At 36.8% G+C, this 21,933-nt stretch overlaps 1 protein-coding gene across 1 annotated transcript in view; it reads left to right on the top strand.

Annotated features, from left to right (window-relative positions):
* CORIN (corin, serine peptidase) overlaps positions 1-21,933 on the top strand; it is a gene marked incomplete at its 5' end in the record, with an annotated part of 265,153 nt that overhangs the window by 57,265 nt on the left and 185,955 nt on the right. The window contains 1 exon segment of the mRNA XM_082837777.1: positions 20,128-20,335. Coding sequence (XP_082693903.1) covers positions 20,128-20,335 — 208 coding nt within the window.

The raw sequence follows: 21,933 nt of genomic DNA, 5'->3' as shown, positions 1-21,933 counted from the left end.
ATTTTATTTTTATTTTTGGCTGCGTTGGGTCTTTGTTGCTGTGCGCAGGCTTTTCTCTAGTTGTGGCGAGCAGGGGCCACTCTTCGTTGCAGTGCGCAGGCTCCTCATTTGGTGGCCTCTCTTGTTACGGAGCATGGGCTCTAGACGTGCGGGCTTCAGTAGTTGTGGCTCATGGGCCCTAGAGCGCAGGCTCAGTAGTTATGACGCATGGGCTTTGCTGCTCCGCGGCATGTGGGATCTTCCTGGACCAGGGCTCGAACCCTATCCCCTGCGTTGGCAGGTGGATTCTTAACCACTGCCCCACCAGGGAAGCTCCTAAAATGATCTTTTAAAAGCCAGATTCTCACATAAAAGTTTTTTTAAAAATGTGTAATTTACTTTACTCTGCGGTTCTGAAAGAAAACCGGCACTGTATATATTCTTTTGCCTGAATCTTTCAATTTGCTATCTCAGGCTTTTGGTCTTTGTACAATTTTGTGCTGAGAGCAAGAAACCCATCAGCGGGAATCTGTTTGCTGTTACTTGTGTCTTTGAAGAATATGCCTTTTCACTTACTTGTAGTTGGAATGAGTATGGTAATGACTTTTCCAAGCCAAAAATTTTGCAACAGTTCACATTTGATGCAAACTATTCCTTGTCTCTTAGTGTTAACTTCTTCTTCTTTTTTGCTGCTCTGCATCATTAACCTAATACCTACATGTGGTGTTTGAATTGATTAGATTCACAGTACTTGTTTATGATTATATTAATTGGTGTAAACTCACTCTGACATATATGTACTCTTCCAAGTTTTGTGAGACATCTCAATTTCTGAGAGGCTAGGTTAATATTCTAAGAAGCACCATTCGCTCCTAAGCAGCTACTTATTGGGTGCCAAGCTCTGGGGCTTGGCTCTGTAGACTCTAATGGTGGGTCAGTTAGAAGTCCTGTCCTCAAGTAGTCAGTTTTCTAGTAACTGCCTTGAGACCTGAATGTATTATTTATAACTTGAGAAATTCTGTAAGAGAGGTTCAGAGCCCGAAGGAAACATGATCCATTTCAATTCTTAATTCTTTAAAAGACAAGATTGCTAATTCATACTATTTCTAGTCTATAATAAATATATCATTTTTCTAAACATCATCAAGTTTTATTTACAGTTATAAAAGTTTTATTTTAAAGGTCTGTCTTAGAGTTTCCATTTTTAATCAGATTATAGTTTAATTCTTAGATTTAAAAACTTATTCATAATATAATTATCTTAGATAAGCTGAGCAGAGCCTTTTGTTTTCAATTTTATGGGAAGGCCCACCATGCTTTTATAGGTACTAATGAGAATTTTATCACCTCAGGAAGTGGGAGTTCTGGAATTCTACAATTCCCTCCTTGAAATTACTTTCCAATTCTTCCATTGTTTATTAAGTAATCAAAGGCAGAGAGTTTGTTTCTGCTGTGGTTCTGTGTTTACAGATGTGCACTGGACAAAGGCCTTTAGGATATACATTTCAGGAGACTGATTTATGATGATCTGATGGCTATTAAGCCACAGTAACTATGTTACCGTATTATGTGTCCTTGAAAGTCAACAAAAAATAGAAAACATAATATGGGAGGGTTGCCTTGGGAGAGAAATGAAGACCTTAAATCAAGAGTCTTTGCTTATTCTAGAGTTTGGGGGTTGGCCAAGTGGTCATTTTCCAGCCAATCACGAGAGGCAGTAAGGCAGGTACTATGTGGGGACACATCTAGCACCATCAGTGTTCAAGTAGGGCCCTGTCACCCCTTCCTTCTTTCCTATTTCTCCCTTTTGGCATGGGAATGTCTCTCCTATGCGTGTCCCCCGTTTTGTTTTAGAATCACATCATTTGTCTTGTTTCACAGGTTCACAGCTGAAGGGGAATTTTGCCTCAGGGTGAACCATACCTTGAGTCTCAGCCATATACAGTTGAGATGACATTTAGATGAGACTTTGGACTTTAGACTTTGATGCTGAAATGATTTAAGACTTTCTGAGCTGTTGGGATGGAGTGACTATATTTTACATGTGAGAAGGACAATGAATTTTGGGGGCCAGGGTTAGAATATTATCAACTGAATGTTTGTATCCCTCCAATATTCATATGTTGAAGCCCTGGCCCTTAATATACTGTCGTCCATTTTTATATCTTCTCTGGAAAAATGTTTATTCAAATCCTCTGCCTATTTTAAAATTGGATTATTTAGGGTTTTTTGCTGCTGAGTTGTGTGAGTTCCTTATATATTTTGACGATTAACCCCTTATCAGATACATGATTTGCGCATATGTTCTCCTATTCCGTAAGTTGTCTTTTCAAGCTTTTTAGTTTGATATAGTTCCACTTGTTTGTTTAGCTGTTGTTGCCTGTACTTTTGGCATTTTATTCAAAAAATCTTTGCTAAGACCAGTGTCAAGGAGCTTTTTTCCTGTTTTCTTCTAGGGGTTTTATGGTTTCAGGTCTTCCATTTAAATCTTTAATCAATTTCAAGCTTCCATTAAGTAGACTTATTATTATATTGGGGTTGTTATTTTGAAGCTATTGTTTGCACATTATCGGGGAAAGCAAATAAGTATTTATATTCATGTTTTCAGGAACCAACATTTTCAACATCAGAGAAAAAAGGTACAAATATAAAAACAAATAAATTAAAACCCTATAATCTTAATTTTGAATTGGTATTATCGGTATAAACTCAGTATTTTTTCCTCCTTTAAAAATACATACCAGTTTGTCTCTGTTCACCAAAAAAGCCTGGAAGAAGTGACAACCCATGAGCAGGGAACACATTTGATGCCCAGTTCTTGAAGAATTCTATTAAACTTATTAACTTAAATAGTTTATATCTTGATGTCTGTCATTCTGAGGTCATAATGAAATATGGTTGCCCTTTTCATATGCAGACTCAGTTATTCCTTCATTTCAGGAAAACAAATTTATAGCATCTTTCAAGGTTTTTCTCTTCCACTTTTGGGTTCTTGGATTCAGAGGAACATTTTTCTGTTAACTTGCTGTCTTCCTTATACATATATCTTCTTAATTGTGCTCATAATGATTATCCTAAGTTTCTTTAATTTTTATTATTTCTAAATACTTTTACTGTTAATATTTTTAGTGTTATAGCCTCATTTTCTTTTATTCCAATGTTTTTTCTTTTGTCTTTGAGTTCTTGTTTGGTTAAACTCATTTTCTTGTTGCTTTCTTATAATATATAAAATTTTTAAAGGTTTGTGTTTTTTGTTTCTGGGTTATAATTTCTTTCCTATGGGTTGTTTTTTTTAAAAAAAACATCTTTATTGGAGTATCACTGCTGTACAATGGTGTGTTAGTTTCTGCTTTATAACAAAGTGAATCAGCTATACATATATCCCCATATCTCCTCCCTCTTGCGTCTCCCTCCCACCCTCCCTATCCCACCCCTCTAGGTGGTCACAAAGCACCGAGCTGATCTCCCTGTGCTATGCGGCTGCTTCCCACTAGCTATCTAGTTTACGTTTGGTAGTATTTATAAGCCCATGCCACTCTTTCCTATGGGTTTTTAATCAGTCTTTTGTTCTTCTTCCCCCTCTTCCTCTTAATCCATCATATGTTGGAAAAATGTACAACCATTAAAAATGATGTTGTGGAAGAATACATACTGATATGTAGAAATATTCAAGGCCTATTAGTGAGTGAATAAGCAGGCTACTAAATAATATGTACATTGAATATGTACAGTGCATTGTAATGTTAAATATATTCATGTTATGTTAAGTATATATGATATATAGTATGAAAGAAAAAAAGCCTAGTGAAATAAGTCAAATTTATTGTGTGCCAAGTATTGTACTATATACCTTACATGAACACCTCATTAAGTAGATACTGTTAATACCCGCATGGTACAGTAAAGAAATTAATGTTGAGAGAGTTTAAATATCATCTGTAAAGGCAGTGAGTAAGGAAGCTGGAAGTTGTGTTTAGGTCGTTTGACTTCAGTAATGATATATATCCAAATGTTTACAGTGGTTATTTCTGAGTCATAGTACTATAGGTAACTTTTTATATTCTTCTTTGCACTACTCTGTATTTCCCGCATCTTTCACCTTTCACAAGCACCTATGGCCTTGTAATAATATAAATAGCTATTAAAGATTCTAAACAGTACTATGTACAGACTGAATAATGATATCACCATTATAATTGTTTTAACATAAATTTCCACTTCTGCTTACCTCATTTCATAACTAAATTACATAGGCAGTTTTGCATATCTTATAATAATATAATATCTTAATTACGATTTACATAGAATATGTAGGCAACAAATATGTAGTTTAAAATTCTGAAATCAGAATAATTCAATAATACAATTTAACTTAAATTATATCATTTTCTCTCTTATTTCCTTTGTGCATCCAAGATGTAGGGTTTCTTTCTTTCTTTCTTTCTTTTTTCAAATTTCAAAATTTGGAGGATACTCTTATTTTTCTCTAAGTTTTTGAGGAAGTGAGGCAGTAAGCCCTAGGTTTCTGGTTTCTATAAGAATAAATAGATACTGTAGCCAGTGGTTCTCAACATCCAAAATTTTGAGGCAATTTAATGAAGTGTTTAAACAAAGAAGGCTGTTACACTCTTTTCAAATATTACGAAAGATTTCAAGTATACATAATATAATAATCACCATAATTTCTTGCATCCTGCTTCTTCCTTCTGGGTTAAATTCTCTCCTTAATTAAATATACTCCTTGGAAGTTCTTTCAGTGGAGGCTATTCCAGTTTTTATTTGTCTAAAATTATCCTTATTTCACCCTCAATACTATTGTTTAACTAGGTACAGAATTCTAGACTGACAATCTTTTTTCACTCATCCACTTAAAGAATTTATTTCACATTTTTCTGTACTCATGATGCTATCAGAAATTTTAATGCAAATTTAATTTTTGTTTCCTTGTAGACAACTTGGATTTTGTCTTTGGATGCTTTAAAAATTATTATTTTTTGCCTTTCTGGTTTCACTGTAAGGGATATATTGTAGATTTCTTTTTGTTTAATTGAAGTATAGTTAATTTATAACATGTTAGTTTCAGGTGTACAGCAGAGTGATTCAGTTTTCTCTCTCTCTCTCTCTCTCTCTCTATATATATATATATATATATATACACACACACACATATGATATTTACTCTTTTTCACATTCTTTTCCATTATAGGTTATTATAAGACATTAAATATAGTTCCCTGTGCTATACAGTAGTCCTTGTTGTTTAACTGTTTTATATATAGTAGTGTGTATATGTTAATCTCAAACTCTTAATTTATCTCTTTCCCTCCCACCCCTGCTATCCCCTTTGGTAGCCATAAGTTTTCTATGTCTGTGAGTCTATTTCTGTTTTGTAAATAAGTTCATTTATATCAATTTTTAAAGATTCTACATAGAAGTGATATATGATGTTTGGATTTCTCTGTCTGACTTACTTCACTTAATATGATAATCTCTAGGTCCATCTATGTTGCTGCAAATGGCATTATTTCATCCTTTTCAGTGGCTGAGTAATAGTCCATTGTATATATGTATACCACATCTTCTTGTACCGTTCATCTTTTGATAAACACTTAGGTTGTGTCCATGTCTTGGCTATTGTAAATGGTGCTGCTATGAACATTGGGGAGCATGTACCTTTTTGAATTAGAGTTTTCTCTGGATATATGCCCAGGAGTGGGATTGCTGGATCATACGGCAACTCTATTTTTAGTTTTTAAAGGAACATCCATACTGTTCTCCATCGTGGCTATACCAATTTACATTCTCACCAACAGTATAGAAGGGTTCCCCTTTCTCCACACTCTCTCCAGCATTTATTATTGTAGATATCTTTTTATATATCTTGTTTAGAAGGTGTGCTTCTTGAATCTGAGGATTCAGATCTTTCTTCAGTTTGGGAGAGTTCTCAGCTATTAATCCTATGAATATATCCTCACTCCTGATTTTCTATTCTCTCTTTCTGGATCTCTAATTACTCTTATGTTGGACATTCTCATCCATCCTCTATAAATCTCTGTGCTGAATTCTGGTGTATTTTCTCAGATTTATTTTTTAATTCTCTAGTTCTCTCTTCAGCAGTATCTAATATTCTATTTTAATCTATTCACTGAGTTTTAAATTATAATGTTCAGCTTTGTGCAGTGGCAGTATCATAGCCAATGAGGTTTATCCAAGGCATGATTATTGCTAATTAAATTATAATGTTCATACATATTTTTCATTTCTAGAGGTTCTATTTGGTTTCTTTTTGAATCTTCTAGTTCTTTATTTATAGTGTGTCATTTTTTTCAAATGGTTTTAATTACTACCTTTTTGTCTTTAGTTATTTTATTCATACTTGTTTTTATAGCCTCTGTCAGATTGTTCAATTGTCTGAAGTTCTCAGACTTCAATTATTGCTGCTGGTTGTGACTAATGATTATTATTATTCCTTCCCTTAGTGAATTGTTTTCTGTTTATTTTATGACTTTAGATTATAAATTTTTTTGGATTCAGGGCATGTCACTTAGGACAATTTTGTGTTTGGTTTGACCAGTCACCCCAAGATATCACTGTCCCAGGGCCAATTTTTATGTTAACTTTTGGCTTGGGGGATTCTTGGATCACATTTGTAGTTGTAAATTCAAACCCATGGGAACGCCAGAGCTGTAGTAAGAAGCGTCCAAAGAAAGATTTTTGTCAAATCAGAGTCTAGGCAGAGTCAGACAAGCTCCCTCATCATATGGCTGAGCTAGTTGAGTTCCTGCTTTTTGTGTGTGTGTGTGTGTGTGTGGGGCCTCGGTTCCTATTTGTACTTCCTATGGATTCAAAGCCTCATCTCTTTGTTGAGACTGATGACTTCCTCCAAGACAGGGCCATTACAATATCTGCTCATGAAATGTTCACCCATGTGCTCTTCACTCCTGTGACGTCATCTCACATACTCACTGCTCTTGTTTTCAGTTCACTGTTGCATTTCTGCCATCTTGAGATTTCCTTTTCTTCAGCTGTTTACGTAAAAGCATTTGTTTTATTTTACCAAAAATTTGTGGAGGTTTATAATGGGTGGGCTTTCAGATTACTTACTTAACAATATTTCAGAATCTTTTCTTTAAAAAAAATCATTTTACACAGAAATTTTTAATCACACACAAAAGTAGAGAGACTAGTACAGTGAATGCACATGTGCCCTCTTTCACCTTATCAACATATTATCAATTTTCTCAGGATCTTTTATAAGGTGTTTTTTTTCTAGTGCCATTTGCTCCCATAATCGAGAGTTGGGCTGCTCTCTGTATTGTTTGCACAAAGGAATTTTGATATTAACTAGTTTGTAATTAAAATACTGTACTTCATGGTTTTAGGAAAATCACCTAGAGAAAGCAAAGTCTTTATAGACCAATATGTTAAACCCTATATTAAATATTTAATTCATTATTATTAAAATTCATAATAAAAGATTTCTCAATTATAGGAAAAAATTATAGTGTCTCCAGAAATAGAATTGATTCAACATTGCCCCCTTGTGTCAGGTATTTCTTGCCTTCCATTTCACCTTTCAGATCTCCACCTCTCTAGGTTCACATTATATCTGCCCCATCTGAATCTGGGGCAGCCTTACTCATTTTGACTCTGCTTCTTTGCTATTCCAACTCTGTACATTCATTTCCATGTTTAAACTTCCCATGTTTCTCTTTTTTGGCTTAATTATCCCAGAGCCCTCTATTCCAGTTATTTTCATTTCCATCCTAACATGAAAAAGGCAGGGAGTGGAGATGTTTCACAATTTATATTTTTCAAGGCCACGTTTCACACACAGTCCTATTTTTTATCATCTGACCAATGTATTGATATTATCTACTATAGTTGGTAACACTTCGGAAGAAACTAGTCCAAAATTTCTTGTTAATATCTTCTTGATAAAGAAGAAAATCTTTAATGCCCAACAAATGTCTTCAGCTTTAATCTGACCAAATTCCCCTAATCGATCCATAGTGAAGATATAATATAGTCATTAATGTTTTTTTTGAGAAACTCTTTATGTATCAAGGACTCAAAATGACCAACTTGTGATAGATTAGCCTTGCTCTGTACACTATAATTTAGAAGCAGGTATAAGGCAGCAAATATTTCAGCACAGTAGTTGGAACACTGGCACTAGACCATGATTTCCGTCCTTGCTAACCTTGGGAGAGAAGCGGCTACTTAGAAGGACAGAGCATGGGCCCCTCACCAGTCGCGAGTGTGGGCAGTTTCCCTGGAGAAGTGTGTGACTCTGCAAGTTGGAGGTAAAATGCAGTGTGCAGACACATCTGGTTTCCCAGGAAGAGGCACTCCTTTTATGCAATGCTTGAATGTGTGGACAAAGCCAGGGTTGCTTGTGTGTTTGGTTATCTCTGCCTCTGACATGTTCAAGTCATATACAAAAACAGAAGTCCTCAGAATCAGAGGCCTCAACCCTCGTAAACTGATCACCTTTAATTCTTACCAAAAGTTATAGAGAGATCCTGGGCCTGCTGCTCAAATGTCCCTGTGTGGAGAGCTGTAGAGGTTCCTGGAGGGAGGACTCTTCTCTGATGATCAGCCGGCTTCCTAAGCATGCCGACCTGTGCCATTGCACAGAGCCCTGAGCATAGACGGACTCCATACTCTGTTTAATGTTATGCTGTCACCTTGTTGAAATTATTAGCAATAATAGAAATATAAATGTTATGAATGATATAAATAAATAAAATAATATAAAAATAATTTTTGACCAAGGGACCCCTCATTTTCATTTTATCCGGAGTATGCTTAAATTATGCAGCCTGTTCTACTCCTGGGTTTTTACTGTGATGGGGCCAACTTCATTCTCCTATCTGCCCTTGAACTAAGCACAGTGCCAGGCAATGCCATGAGCTGATTGTCATTGGCCAGTCAGGACCCGTACCTGGAGCTGGGGGTAGGGAAAGGCCTCCCAAACTTCATGGCTGCTATTTAGTTAAGGATGGGGAGGTAATGCTGAGGATATAACTAATAAGAACCATTCCACTCCTCCCTCCCTCTTTTTTGTTGAGTGGTTGCTCATGTTTTGCTTTCTAATATTACATTGCCTTGTCATAAGATAAAAGGTATATTTATTAAAAAGAAATAGTATGTCATATGCATTCCAAAAAATAGTACTAGAAATTTATTGTAAACATTTCCTTTTGAGGGAATTCCCTGGCGGTCCAGTGGTTAGGACTCTGCACTTCCACTGCAGGGGGCACGGGTTCTATCCCTGGTTGGGGGAACTAAGATCCCACATGCCATGGGTGTGGCCAAAAAAAAATTTCCTTTTGAGTATGTAGAACACACTGTCCTTTACGATCTTATACCCTGTAAAATCTTCCTTTGTAAATTCAGAGGATAAAAAGGTAAATGTCAGCTCAACTTGAGGCTGACTTGTTACAGATTTTAAATTTAGTGTGTTCTGGGTTAAAAAGGGTTATCTGAGTGAGCATTTTATAAATCTATTAAGAATCACAATACCTAGCTGGTAGAATACAGACCTTAGCATGCAGGTTTGCCCTGTCATTTATTCTTCTGTTACTTAAGTTTTGACTGTTACTAAACCTGAAATGTGATTCCCAATAACACTACATAGGGCTGGGAAATCCACTGAAATCTCATTATGTTTCTGAACAGCGAAGTTTAAAACTACCCACGAGGTAATGATTTTTACAATAAACTCTGACATCAATGAACATGATGTACCACTAAGTAATTTCTTATACTCTCATCATTATAGAATTTATTTGTACCATTCTTGGTATTAAAAAACAAATAATTTTCATATGTATTAAAGTACAATTTGGCTAAATAAATAAAATAAAATAAATTGTATTAAAGTACAATTTGGCTAAATAAATAAAATGTGGTCTAATTTCAAGTTCTGATTTTTTAATTTCACAGCACCAAGCCCAGTGCCTTTATTTAATAGAGACTTAAATATTTTCTCAATGAATAACTAATGTTTTTAAACAATGAGTGTTTTAAAAAATAATACCCAGCATTATTTTATTTTACAAGTAAGCCAAACCAATTGATGAAACCTTGAATTTTGATCCTATATATATAGGAAGAGCGCAGAATGAAAGCTTAATGTCTCTGTCTCAGTATTCCTACCTACATAACATAGATACAAATCTCTCTCCCGTCTAGTTCACAGTTTCGGTGAATCACAAATGAGATAATAATAATAGCAAACACTTTTATAGTTTATCATATATGCTAATGATAGGCATTTGTAAATACCATTTAATCCTGACACTAACCCCATAACACAGATATTTTAATCTTCATTTTACAGATGAGGAAACTGATAAACAGAGAATTTCAGTAACTTGTCAAAGGCCACATAAATAGAGACAAATAAAGGAGAATTTGAATCAGACTGTGGAACCATCATACTGAGTATGGGAAAGGTGTTTTACAAACTTGAAAGCACCATATCAATTTGAATTATTTTTATTATTCAATCATTCATAATCCTAAGATAGATAATTATATGGGGACACAATCTAGTTCTTTTAAAATTAATGAAAAATGACTGGTAGATGGAGATGTGACAGCTGAAATGTTACATCTTACTTAGTTCTATGGAATGTGAATAATCAATTTACAATAAAATATAGGCCTCTCACTGTGTCAAAGCATTGAATTTGTTGAATGAATGAGTTCCATCAAGTTATGAGCATTTAGCTACCATTTAAACATCTTAGAATCAGGTGGTATGGATGTGTGTATGAATGACAGGAGAGAATGAGATACATATATATATATATTTATATATATATATCGACTGTGAAAGCTTGAAGATTGGCAAAAGACTTCACCAAGAGGCTTGAGGTTGCATTAAAAATGTTAGGTCTGGAATAAATGTAACTGTGTAGAGAACATTAAACCCTAAACCTCATGTTTCTCCTGGCAAGAGTAGCTAGTTCTTACTTAAGTCTGATAATTTACACAGCGTTATCCTTGGTACTCAACTTTTTTTGTGTGAGTGTAAGTTAGCAAGACATTGGCTTACCTATGCCTTGATTATGTCTATAAAGACTTTTTACAAATGTCACAGATGACTCATTAAGAAAGTGTGCCTTTTGTCTCTTTGATTTTCTCTTATGAGAAACAAAATAGTTAATATGTTCAGATTCACAGATGTTTAGAGTTAGTTAAGAAGCCAGGATCTTCATAGAGAGGTCCTGTCTGTAACTTTCTGTTCCTTCTTATCCTACTGTAACCCCCTTGCGGATCTTCCAAGGTACACGATATCCTTTTAAATTGGTTTGTCCCAGAAATCCTTCTCGCAAAATGTTACTTTTCGTGGGAGTTATCTAGACTAAAGAATGACCTTCATTATTTCACTCTGCTGATGTAGTCCTGACCTGGGTGGACTTCATAATACAGCCAGGAATAGACACTAATCATTCCCAATCCAATTCGTCCCTCAGTGAGGACGGGCAACCTGTTTTTAATAGCAGATTCAGTGTTTTCTTTGAGAAGGTTTAGTGCTTACTAATCATGGAGAAGCAGCTCTATTGCTTGAATTCAAAGAGATTCATCTAAATATTTTACAATGAATGAAGTAAGTTTACGATGTTTAAAATTAATGGTATCTTGACAGAATGATACAGTAGACAGGAACAGATTATGGGATCAGCATGACTTGATTTTAATTTCAACTCTACAACTTAACATCTATGTAACCTTGAATACTTTCTCACCCTCATTGAATCTGTCTCAATATCCGTAAAATGTGAATAAAAACAGCTTTTTCATAGGCTTGTGGGAGGGTTAGATAAAATGCTGTATATAAAATACTTAGCAAACATTCAACCTAGAAAGTACTCAAGGATTTTTTTCATCTGTTTCCTTAGCTTTAAATTGTTTTATTTTACTATAAAACAATAAGTGGAAATGAAATTTAAGATGTGTTTTCTATTAAGAGAGAACTTGAATAGATACTAACGGTTTATTTAGGCATTTACTGCAAAGTAAGCTCATCTCATCCTATCCTCTCTCTGAATCGTATATTTTTTCTTGCTGGAGACACCAATGCTGTTGAAATATCAGTTGAACATCAGCAGTATGAGGACTTTGATAAGCTTTTTATCTCAGTTGACAAATTTGATCCTCACAACCTCTCATTCACATCATTATTGCTACTTTACAGATTAGGAGGTTTTAAGACGTGAAGTAATTTCCCCAAGGTCACACAGCCTGGGGGGTGGGACCGAGGCTCAAGGTGGATTTTGGCTTCTGTGTCTCAGTCTTGGAGTAGCTGGCTTTTACTTAACTCTCATAGCTTACAGTGTTTGAGCCTAGTCTTGGCAGCCATAGCCATCATTTTTACCCACACTTTCCTCAGAGCTCTTTGCAGCTCCGGCATAAAGGTGCTCATCTATTCATCTTTCTCCAGCCTTTACAGCTTGTAAGCACAACTTCCTTTTTTTCCCTCTACTATGGTGAGGTCTCATGCTAGAAGAATTGAGTATGCCTAAGGATAATGGGACATTTGCCTTTTACAGGATCGAAGGGTAATTCCTGCTCTTTTACTTTCAACTACTGCACTATAGTCCAGAGTGGAGTCCAAGATAGGAATCAGTCTGGTGGAGGGAACAGTATGGGATGGTTCCCTGTGCCGTGGTAAGTTCTACGGAACAGATTGTTAAAAATATTTGTAGCAATACTAGCCATCAACATTAGTGCCCTAGGGTCTCATATATACTGGCCTTTTTCATGTCTAATTCCATCTTGTTCAATAAGAAATCTTGTAGTGAAGACATTGTTCCATTTAATCTCATTCATTCAGTGAATAACTATTGGGTGTATACTCTTTGGTATCCAGTGGTTTCTAGTCACAAGACAAGGTGTCTACTTGGATGTGGGAGGATACTGAGAATAAACACATAAATAAACAAGATCTTAACAGGCAGTCCTATTGTTATAATGAAAACAAATTAGGATCATGTTATAGTGAGGCCCAGGAGTACTTTGAATGGGATGCTTATGGGAACTTTTGCTGTCCCCCGAGAAGGCGGGTTCTCTGAAGCAGGCCTTTGCTGTGGCTTCTTACCCCGCAACTGAGCTGCTATGATTAATCTAGTGGAGGGAAGGCACTTGCTTCCCTTTGATGTTCTTATTTGATGGCTGTGAATCTGTAGTAAATATGAAATGATGACAACTTAAATATTATAATAGGAACAATGAAGACAGGATGCAACAAGCAAAATGCTTGAGCATGAATATGAATTATTGGAAATCAAAAGACTGGCATCTGAATTTTATAATACATATTGGTGCTGCTTGAATATTTAATTCTGGTACATTTATTATTTTTTTATTTTTTTTATTTTTTTGCGGTACGCGGGCCTCTCACTGCTGTGGCCTCTCCCACTGCGGAGCACAGGCTCCGGACGCACAGGCTCAGTGGCCATGGCTCACGGGCCCAGCCGCTTGGCGGCATGTGGGATCTTCCCGGACCGGGGCACGAACCTGCGTCCCCTGCATCGGCAGGCGGACCCTCAACCACTGCGCCACCAGGGAAGCCCTGGTACATTTCTTAAGGAAGGAGTTCACTTTCAAAACTAATAGTCCTTTGTCCTGTCCTAGTAAGAATAGATTTATTGTGATATTAGTCTCTCCTTAAAGAGGCACATCTGCTTCTTTGTTTCTTGCTGAGCATTAGGACTATGACTATGTATATCAATGCCAGACAATATTTATTTGTGTTTGTTTTTTGTCTCGCCTGACTAGACTATAAGCTCCATAAGGGCAGGGACTTTGTTTTGTATCATGTCATTTGCTCTTCACCTAGAGCAGTGCCTGACACAGAGTAGGAGCTCAATAGGTATTTGTTGAATGAGTAGTAAAAAAGACCCCACCTGCCTCCATGGATCTCATGGGGCCCCACTGAGGGTGGTAGAAATTCAGGGGAGGGGCTTCCCTGGTGGCACAGTAGTTAAGAATCAGCCTGCCAATGCAGGAGACACGGGTTCGAGCCCTGGTCCAGGAAGATCTCACATGCCGTGGAGCAACTAAGCCTGTGCACCACAACTACTGAGCCTGCACTCTAGAGCCCGCGAACCACAACTACTGAGCCCGTGTGCCACAACTACTGAAGCCCACGTGCCTAGAGCCTGTGCTCCTCAACAAGAGAAGCCACTGCAATGAGAAGCCCGTGCACTGCAACGAAGAGTAGCCCCCACTCACTGCAACTAGAGAAAGCCCACGCACAGCAGTGAAGACCCAACGCAGCCAAAATAAATAAATAAATTTAAAAATAAATAAGTAAAAATAAAATGAGCAGTACTGTGTCACAATAACTTTAACAAAAAAAAGAAAAATTCAGGGGAGACGATGTCTTCAACTATAATGTTTGGATTATGGACACAGCTGTTGATGGAAAGAGACTTGGATTTGGGTTAGGATGACTTGAGTTGAATTTCAGCTTTGACATTATTAGCTGTGTGAATCTTTAACTTTTTTAACTTAAAATTTTTTTTATTGAAGTATAGTTGATTTACAATGTTGTGTTAGTTTCAGATGTACAACAAAGTGATTCAGTTATGTATGTGTGTGTGTGTTTTATATATATATTTTTTCAGATTCTTTTCCATTACAGATTATTACAAGATATTGAATATAGTTCCCTGTGCCATACAGTAGGTCCTTATTGTTTATCTATTTTATGTATAATAGTGTATATATGTTAATCCCAAATTCCTAATTTGTCCCTCCCCACCTTTTCCCCTTTGGTAACCATAAGTCTTTTTTTTCTGTGTCTGTGAGTCTATTTCTGTTTTGTAAATAAGTTCATTTGTATCAATTTTTTTTTAGATTCCACATGTAAGTGATATCATATATTTATTTTCCTCTGTCTGGCTTACTTCACTTATCATGATAATCTCTAGGTCCATCCATGTTGCTGCAAATGGCATTATTTCATTCTTTTTTTATGGCTGAGTAATTTTCCATTGTATCTATACTACATCCTCTTTATCCATGCCTCTGTTGTTGGATATTTAGGTTTAGCTGTGTGCATCTTGTGGGAAATTACTTAACCTTGTTTCCTCAGCTGTGAAACTGAGTAACTTGTGAGGAGGGCAAATGAGCCAATGTATGTGGAAGGGCCAAGAACAATGCCAGGAGTGTTACAGTTTTACAGTAAATATTGAGGACAAAAATATTCAGATAAAAGTGGGAGATGTGACCATAAAAGGCTGGGATTTAAACTGTAGAGGTGGGAATAAAAGAGATCGTCTGGGAAAACAACAACAAAATTTGACAGACCGGATGGCAGAAATGAAAAGGAAAACGTGTGAAGAGGCCAACCCTGACATGACTTTCTTCCCAAACCACTGAAAAGGGCTGTGTACAGAGAACTCTCCTTTACAACCCCATCGAATTCTCAGGATGTGGAAGTAAGACAAATGTAGAAGCCTCCACGAGGAAATCCTGTGAAGCAAATTCATGAGTTAAAATAAGTCAGTTTAGCTAAGTTAGGGCAAACCAACCATGCTCTGTTAAAATATTGCCTCCTGTTACAGTGGAATCTTTACCAGTAGTCCTTCAATTAAGTGTGAAATCATAAATAGGAAGTCAGAAAGGTTACCAACTTTTCCTGTTATGTTATTAGATAAGAGATAGCAAAGTACTTTAGAAAGTTGATATTTCATGATTTTTAATTTAAGAAGATTTTTCCTGTCTAATAACACTATTATCTGTTATAATTATTATGGTTTAGATACTATTTTGCTTTTATTTAAAAATGATTTTTATTTGATTTTAATGGATTTTTAAAAGAACCCATTATTGAAATAAATTCTGTGTAAGTCAGAAGTTTCTTAAGTTAATTTTACATTTAAAAAAAAGCATATAAGAAACTAATTTCTAACTCCACATTACCTAATTCCAGAAGTAGACAACACAGAATTTATCATAATTTCCAAATGAACATAAGGAAAGCTCTTAAAACAGACCCATCTTTCCTTCCTAATTACTGCATCTAGAAGTATTAGCAATGTGATATGAGTAGAGAAAGCCCCGGTTTGATCTAGAAACTACTGAGTCAGATTAAGAAAACAAAACAAAAAATCAAAAACTCATCTTCTCAAATGCAAGCAGCATTTTATTTTTTCATATTTAATTTTTTTCTGAAATTGGGACCTATCTTGTAATCAGTGCATACTCTGAAAATTTGTTATTAAATCGTGCCTTATTAGTAGTGCTGTTTTAGAATTTAAGAGCTAATTAGAATAAATATTTCTGCTTCACCAGAAATCCATTGAATCAGGAAGCAATTTTGCTCTTCAGGTCTGTTTCTAACTTCTCCTCCCCAAGTTCCCCAATTTAAAGTAACTATTATTTAAAAGACACATTATGATGTCGATAGGAACGCTATGGTTAATTACATCTACTGTATTTTTTATACATTCTTATGTAGCAACCCTGACTTCTAATTTCTATTAGACTCAGTAGTAAATTCTCAGGGAAGAAAAACAAACATTCCACCCTTTTCTTTACCCTATGAAAACCAAATTAGAGGGAGCAGCAACAAATGAGTCCATTTCCAAAAGTGCCCTTCCCTTTCCCCTCAGAGAAATGACTCTGCCTGGTGCCCAGCATGTAGCTGACTTATGAAAACTCATTTGCCCCTCGTGAGAATGTGTACAAATACAAAACTAGAGTTACATGTTTCAAAGACAATGGAACATTCTGGGAAAAAAGAATATTTGACACACAGGTTGAGACAGTAGGAATGATAGGGAATTTACACAGTTACTTGAATATAAAAGGCCTGAAATCAAGAGTCTTAAAGAGTAATTCCCTTTTATATTTGTTGGCTGTTAGCAAATTCTCAGCTAAGTTTGTTGAACCTTTCTGCCCAGATTCAAGTGTTTTGGTCATTCTGTGTTACATGCAATTATGATTCTGTCTTTGTAGTAATTTTTCTCTACCACTCATTAAGTACCCTGTTTTGTTTTTTTTTTTTACATCTTTATTGGAGTATAATTGCTTTACAATGTTGTTAGTTTCTGCTGTATAACAAAGTGAATCAGCTATATGTATACATATGTCCCTATATCCCCTCCCTCTTGCGTCTCCCTCCCACCCTCCCTATCCCACCCCTCTAGGTGGACACAAAGCACCAACCTGATCTCCCTGTGCTATGCGGCTGCTTCCCACTAGCTGTCTATTTTACATTTGGTAGTGTGTATATGTCAATGCTTCTCTCTCAGTTTTTAACCCTTCTGCCAGTCCAGACCTTAGATATCATTCAACCAGCAAATCAAGTTCTTCCTCTTCATTAAATCTTCCCTGATCGTTCACTCTACATTGAATTCTTGCTCTTGAATTCCTTTGGCATTTGCTCTGCTACTGACAGCTGCGGTATAGTGGGAAGAATGTTGTCCTAAGAGGTGGAGGACACATGTATCAGTCCTGCTTCTATTACTGACTGGGTGTCCGTCTGCAAATCACTTTTTAAAAAAATTAATTAATTTATCTTTGGCTGCACAGGCTTTCTCTAGTGGCTGCGAGCGGGGGCTACTCTTCACTGTGGTGCGCGGGCTTATTGTGGTGGCTTCTCTTGTTGCAGAGCACGGGCTCTAGGCACACAGGCTTCAGTAGTTGCAGTGCGTGGGCTCAACAGTTGTGGCTCTCGGGCTCTAGAGCACAGGCTCAGTAGTTGTGGTGCACGGGCTTAGTTGATCTGCGGCATGTGGTATCCTCCTGGACCAGGGATTGAACCCGTGTCCCCTGCATTGGCAGGTGGATTCTTAACCACTGTGCCACCAGGGTAGTCCCTGCAAATCACTTTTTGTCTGTCTCCCTGGCTACCTATTTGTCTACCCATCCCGTCCATCCATCCATCACCTTTCTATCTACCTACATACATATGAGAGCCTTAGTTTCTTCATTTATAATGAGAGATTATAATCCTAATAAGAGTGGTTTGGAAAACTTTAGAAAACCATTTTATAAATATAAGACATTATTATTTTTGTCCATACCAATTATTTTGAGACATATTTTAAGGTTTCAGACTATTATTTTATCATTTTCTCTTTTCCCAAGGGAATTTGCTATTAGGAAATCTCTTCTGTGCAACTCACACTGCCATGAACATAGTATAGCCAACCAAAATATGATTTTCCTCACTATCATGTATTTTTCAAATGCTCTCTCGGTGTTGTGTTTTCTTTGCCTCGGTGGGGTAAATGAGCCTTTTGGTCATCTCACCAAATATGGTTTATGATCAAGTGTATAAACCCCAAAGCTGATGACCCCTAAAGAAAATAATGCAATGTAAAATGAATGATAATGTGATCAGAATACATGGTATATTATCTACGAATTTAAATACAGACTATGTGATATATCACTATGTGCTTTTTAGCCTCTTCCTTTCATGGGCCATTAGGAATTAACTTCTTAAAGAACTGTTTTTCACATCATAACCCCCATTGCATTAGCTTAGGGTGGCTCCAAATGGAAATTTCTCAGAAAGTATAGCTTTGAAGATCTGGAATTTCCACATAATAGCTGTGCACTCCTGGGCGGATGTCTTAGGGTTTCTGATATTGAATTTCCTCATGTGTAATATAGATATGATATCACTTTACTGGGTTGTGAAAATGAGATAATTCTGAACTAGGAGATCTGAGTACCTGTTGTGGTGCCTGGCACAAGCTTGATTTGTAATAAATGTTTTCTTGATACTGAATTCTTCATGAATGATTTCATATTTTTGTTGGAGATAAATTTACTCTTAGCTCCTCTAAGCAAGCTTTTCTGCTTATAGCACAATACATATAATTGTGTCATTTTGAAGTCTACTCTCTATACCTTCTTCCAGCCTCTAATGCTCCCCAAACTGAAATGCATTTTAACTTCCCTCCTAAAAGATTTGAGTGTCATACTTGTGAAACTTGCCCCGAACTCCCCACCTCGGCCCTCATGCAAAGCTGAATTCATGTTTATGTCTATCTGTGTTCTATATACAGATTTTAATCTGGATTTTTCTTCTTTTCTGATTCTTTTATTTCCCATTTTGTATTATGAGTTTGATGAGGTCCAAAAAAATGTCATGCCCTTAAGCTTTTGGCCAACCATGCAAATTTATGGCGTGAAGGAGAAGGAAAGGCCATGGAGGTGGTAATGCTCGGGAGAGCCAGCTTGGAAGAAAATGAGGTCAGAGTCTCTGAGCTGACCCTAAACATGGGCAGGGTTGGAAATCCTTGAATAATCGTGTATTTTTAAAGGCAGGATCATGGTATACATATTGTTTTGTGATTTGCAATTTTTATTTATTATAAGCCTTATTCTATGTGATTAATAGTCTTCTAAGGCATCTTTCATGTAGCTGAGCATTCTGTTGTTTGTTCCATAATATTTTAAACCAGTTCCCTTTGTTGAATGTTTAGGTGATTGCTATCTTTTAAAAAGTATAAACTGTGCAGAGATGAAGATCCCTGTAGATAAATCCATGTGCACAACCATGATTAATTCCTTATAAATTTTTAGAAATATTACAGTGTCAAAGGCTATGCATGTTTAAAATATTTGTTTGATACATATTGCCCTTCCCAGCTGTGATCCAGAATAGTGATTACCCATTGGCTAGGTGTGAGAGTGTATTTTTCCACACATTTTCCCAGCACACAGATGCTATCCCTTTGTGAGTATTGGCAGCTTGATTTCATGACCACACACACACACACACACACACACACACACACACTTTTTTCTTGCTTTCTTTTTAAAAAATTTATTTTTATACAATTTTTAAAGGTTACACTCCATTTATAGTTACTATAAAATATTGGTTATATTTCCCGTATTATACAATACAGACGTGGTGTATATATATATATACCCCACATCTTTATTCATTCATCTGTTGATGGACACTTAGGTCGCTTCCATATCTTGGCAATTATAAATAATGCTGCTATGTATGTATGTGCCTTACTGTATATCTATAATCATTCTGACTTACAGAATATATTTTATTGTATGAACACATTAGTCCATCATATCAAATGAGTTTATAAACATATAATTCTAATGTGTCTTTTCCTAAACATAATTGTCTTGCCTTCTCAGGTGCCTGCATGAACATCACTCACAGCCAGTGTCAGATGCTGCCCTACCACACCACGCTGACACCTCTCCTCTCTATTGTCAAAAACATGGAAATGGAGAAGTTCCTCAAGTTCTTCATGTACCTCCATCGCCTTGGTTGCTATCAACATATCATGCTTTTTGGCTGCAGCCTTGCCTTCCCCGAGTGCATCGGTGATGGTGATGACAGGTATTTTGGAATGAAAAGCATTCAGTGATAAGAGTCAGTGGTAGCAGAAGTGTCTGAGAAGAGCAAAATCATCCCGAGCTACCCACTTTTATTTTGGTTGTTGTTAAAGGAAAAAAAAAATCCCACACCAGTTGTAATCCTTTTGAAGTAGACATTTTTGGGAAATCTGGGATAATTTGATTTATGGGAAGAAATCATTCAGGCTATTAGATGGAGGTTATCAGCTGGGGTAGTCAGTAGCTGTTTCGCTGAGGGTCTGGTAGAAGACAGCACACTCCAAGGGCGATGGAAAAGATTATTTTGGAGAGACGATTTATGGCGGTGTGGGCAGGGTTAAGAGAACAAGTAAGGATGAGAGGCACCAGGGTCTCATGATAATGCGATGCAGTTCCACTACTCAAGACTTGAAAGAGGCAAAGAGCAGGCAGACCTGGAAAAAGCTGTAGTTGTGGGCAGGGGGTCTCCCGACAAGCCAAGTTCTGTGACTCGAGACAGAGGAGCACAGCCACTGCCAGCCCTTCAGTCCTGCAGGGAGAGAGAAGAAGGAATAGATGCCCTGACCTCACTCTCCTCTTGCCCTCTCCTCTGCCAGGGCCTCCTACCAACTGAACTCACCCACAACAATTGGGCGAGGGTGAGCAATTGATATGAGTGCAATAGATGAGATCCAAAATCTCATCCCAATATCATCAGTTCAGAAGTCCCAAATCTCATCTAAATCAGGTACGGGTGGGATGCTGGGTGATTCTTACGGTCCACACTGGAGCCCAGAGCAGGGCGAGGAGGGTGAAGGGTAGATGCAGAGCGACAAACAGAGACTGTCCAGCACAATATCGAATAGGATTAGAAAGAATTTTCTTTTTTGGGAGGGTGGGGGAGAACATGTGAGTCAGTGTACTTGTGTATGTGTCTTGTAAGCTCATTTCTTTTTTTTTTAAATTGAGGTATAATTGACATATAACATTATATTAGTCTCAGGTGTACAACCTAAAGATACAATGTATGTGTATATTGTGAAGTGATCACTACAATAGGTCTAGTTAACATCCATCACCACACAGTTACAAATTTTTTTTCTTGTGATGAGAACTTTTGAGATCTCTCTTAACTTTCAAATATACAACATGTTTTTTATTTTTTTTATATTTTTATTGCGGTACGTGGGCCTCTCACTGCTGTGGCCTCTCCCGTTGGGGAGCACAGGCTCCGGACGCTCAGGATCAGCGGCCATGGCTCACGGGCCCAGCCGCTCCGCGGCATGCGGGATCTTCCCGGACTGGGGCACGAACCCATGTCCCCTGCATCGGCAGGCGGACTCTCAACCACTGCACCACCAGGGAAGCCCAACAATATGGTATTATTAACCATAGTCACCATGCTATACATTACATCTCCATGACTTATTTATTTTATAACTAGAAGTTTGTACCTTTGAACGCATTCCCACCTTTTTGAAGTAATACAATTTCAATATTATATTATATTGAAATAATGTAATTTCGATATTATATTATATTGAAGTAATAATTTTCAGTGAGAGTAAATCAATAAAAGTATGTTATGGAATATCTGAATTAGTAAGTATACAGTTTTTTTAA

This window comes from Leucopleurus acutus (assembly GCF_964270905.1).
Source record: "Leucopleurus acutus genome assembly, chromosome: 4".
NCBI classification, from domain to species: domain Eukaryota; kingdom Metazoa; phylum Chordata; class Mammalia; order Artiodactyla; family Delphinidae; genus Leucopleurus; species Leucopleurus acutus.
Note: the sequence above shows the minus strand (reverse complement) of the source record. Positions and strands in the feature narration are given on the sequence as shown.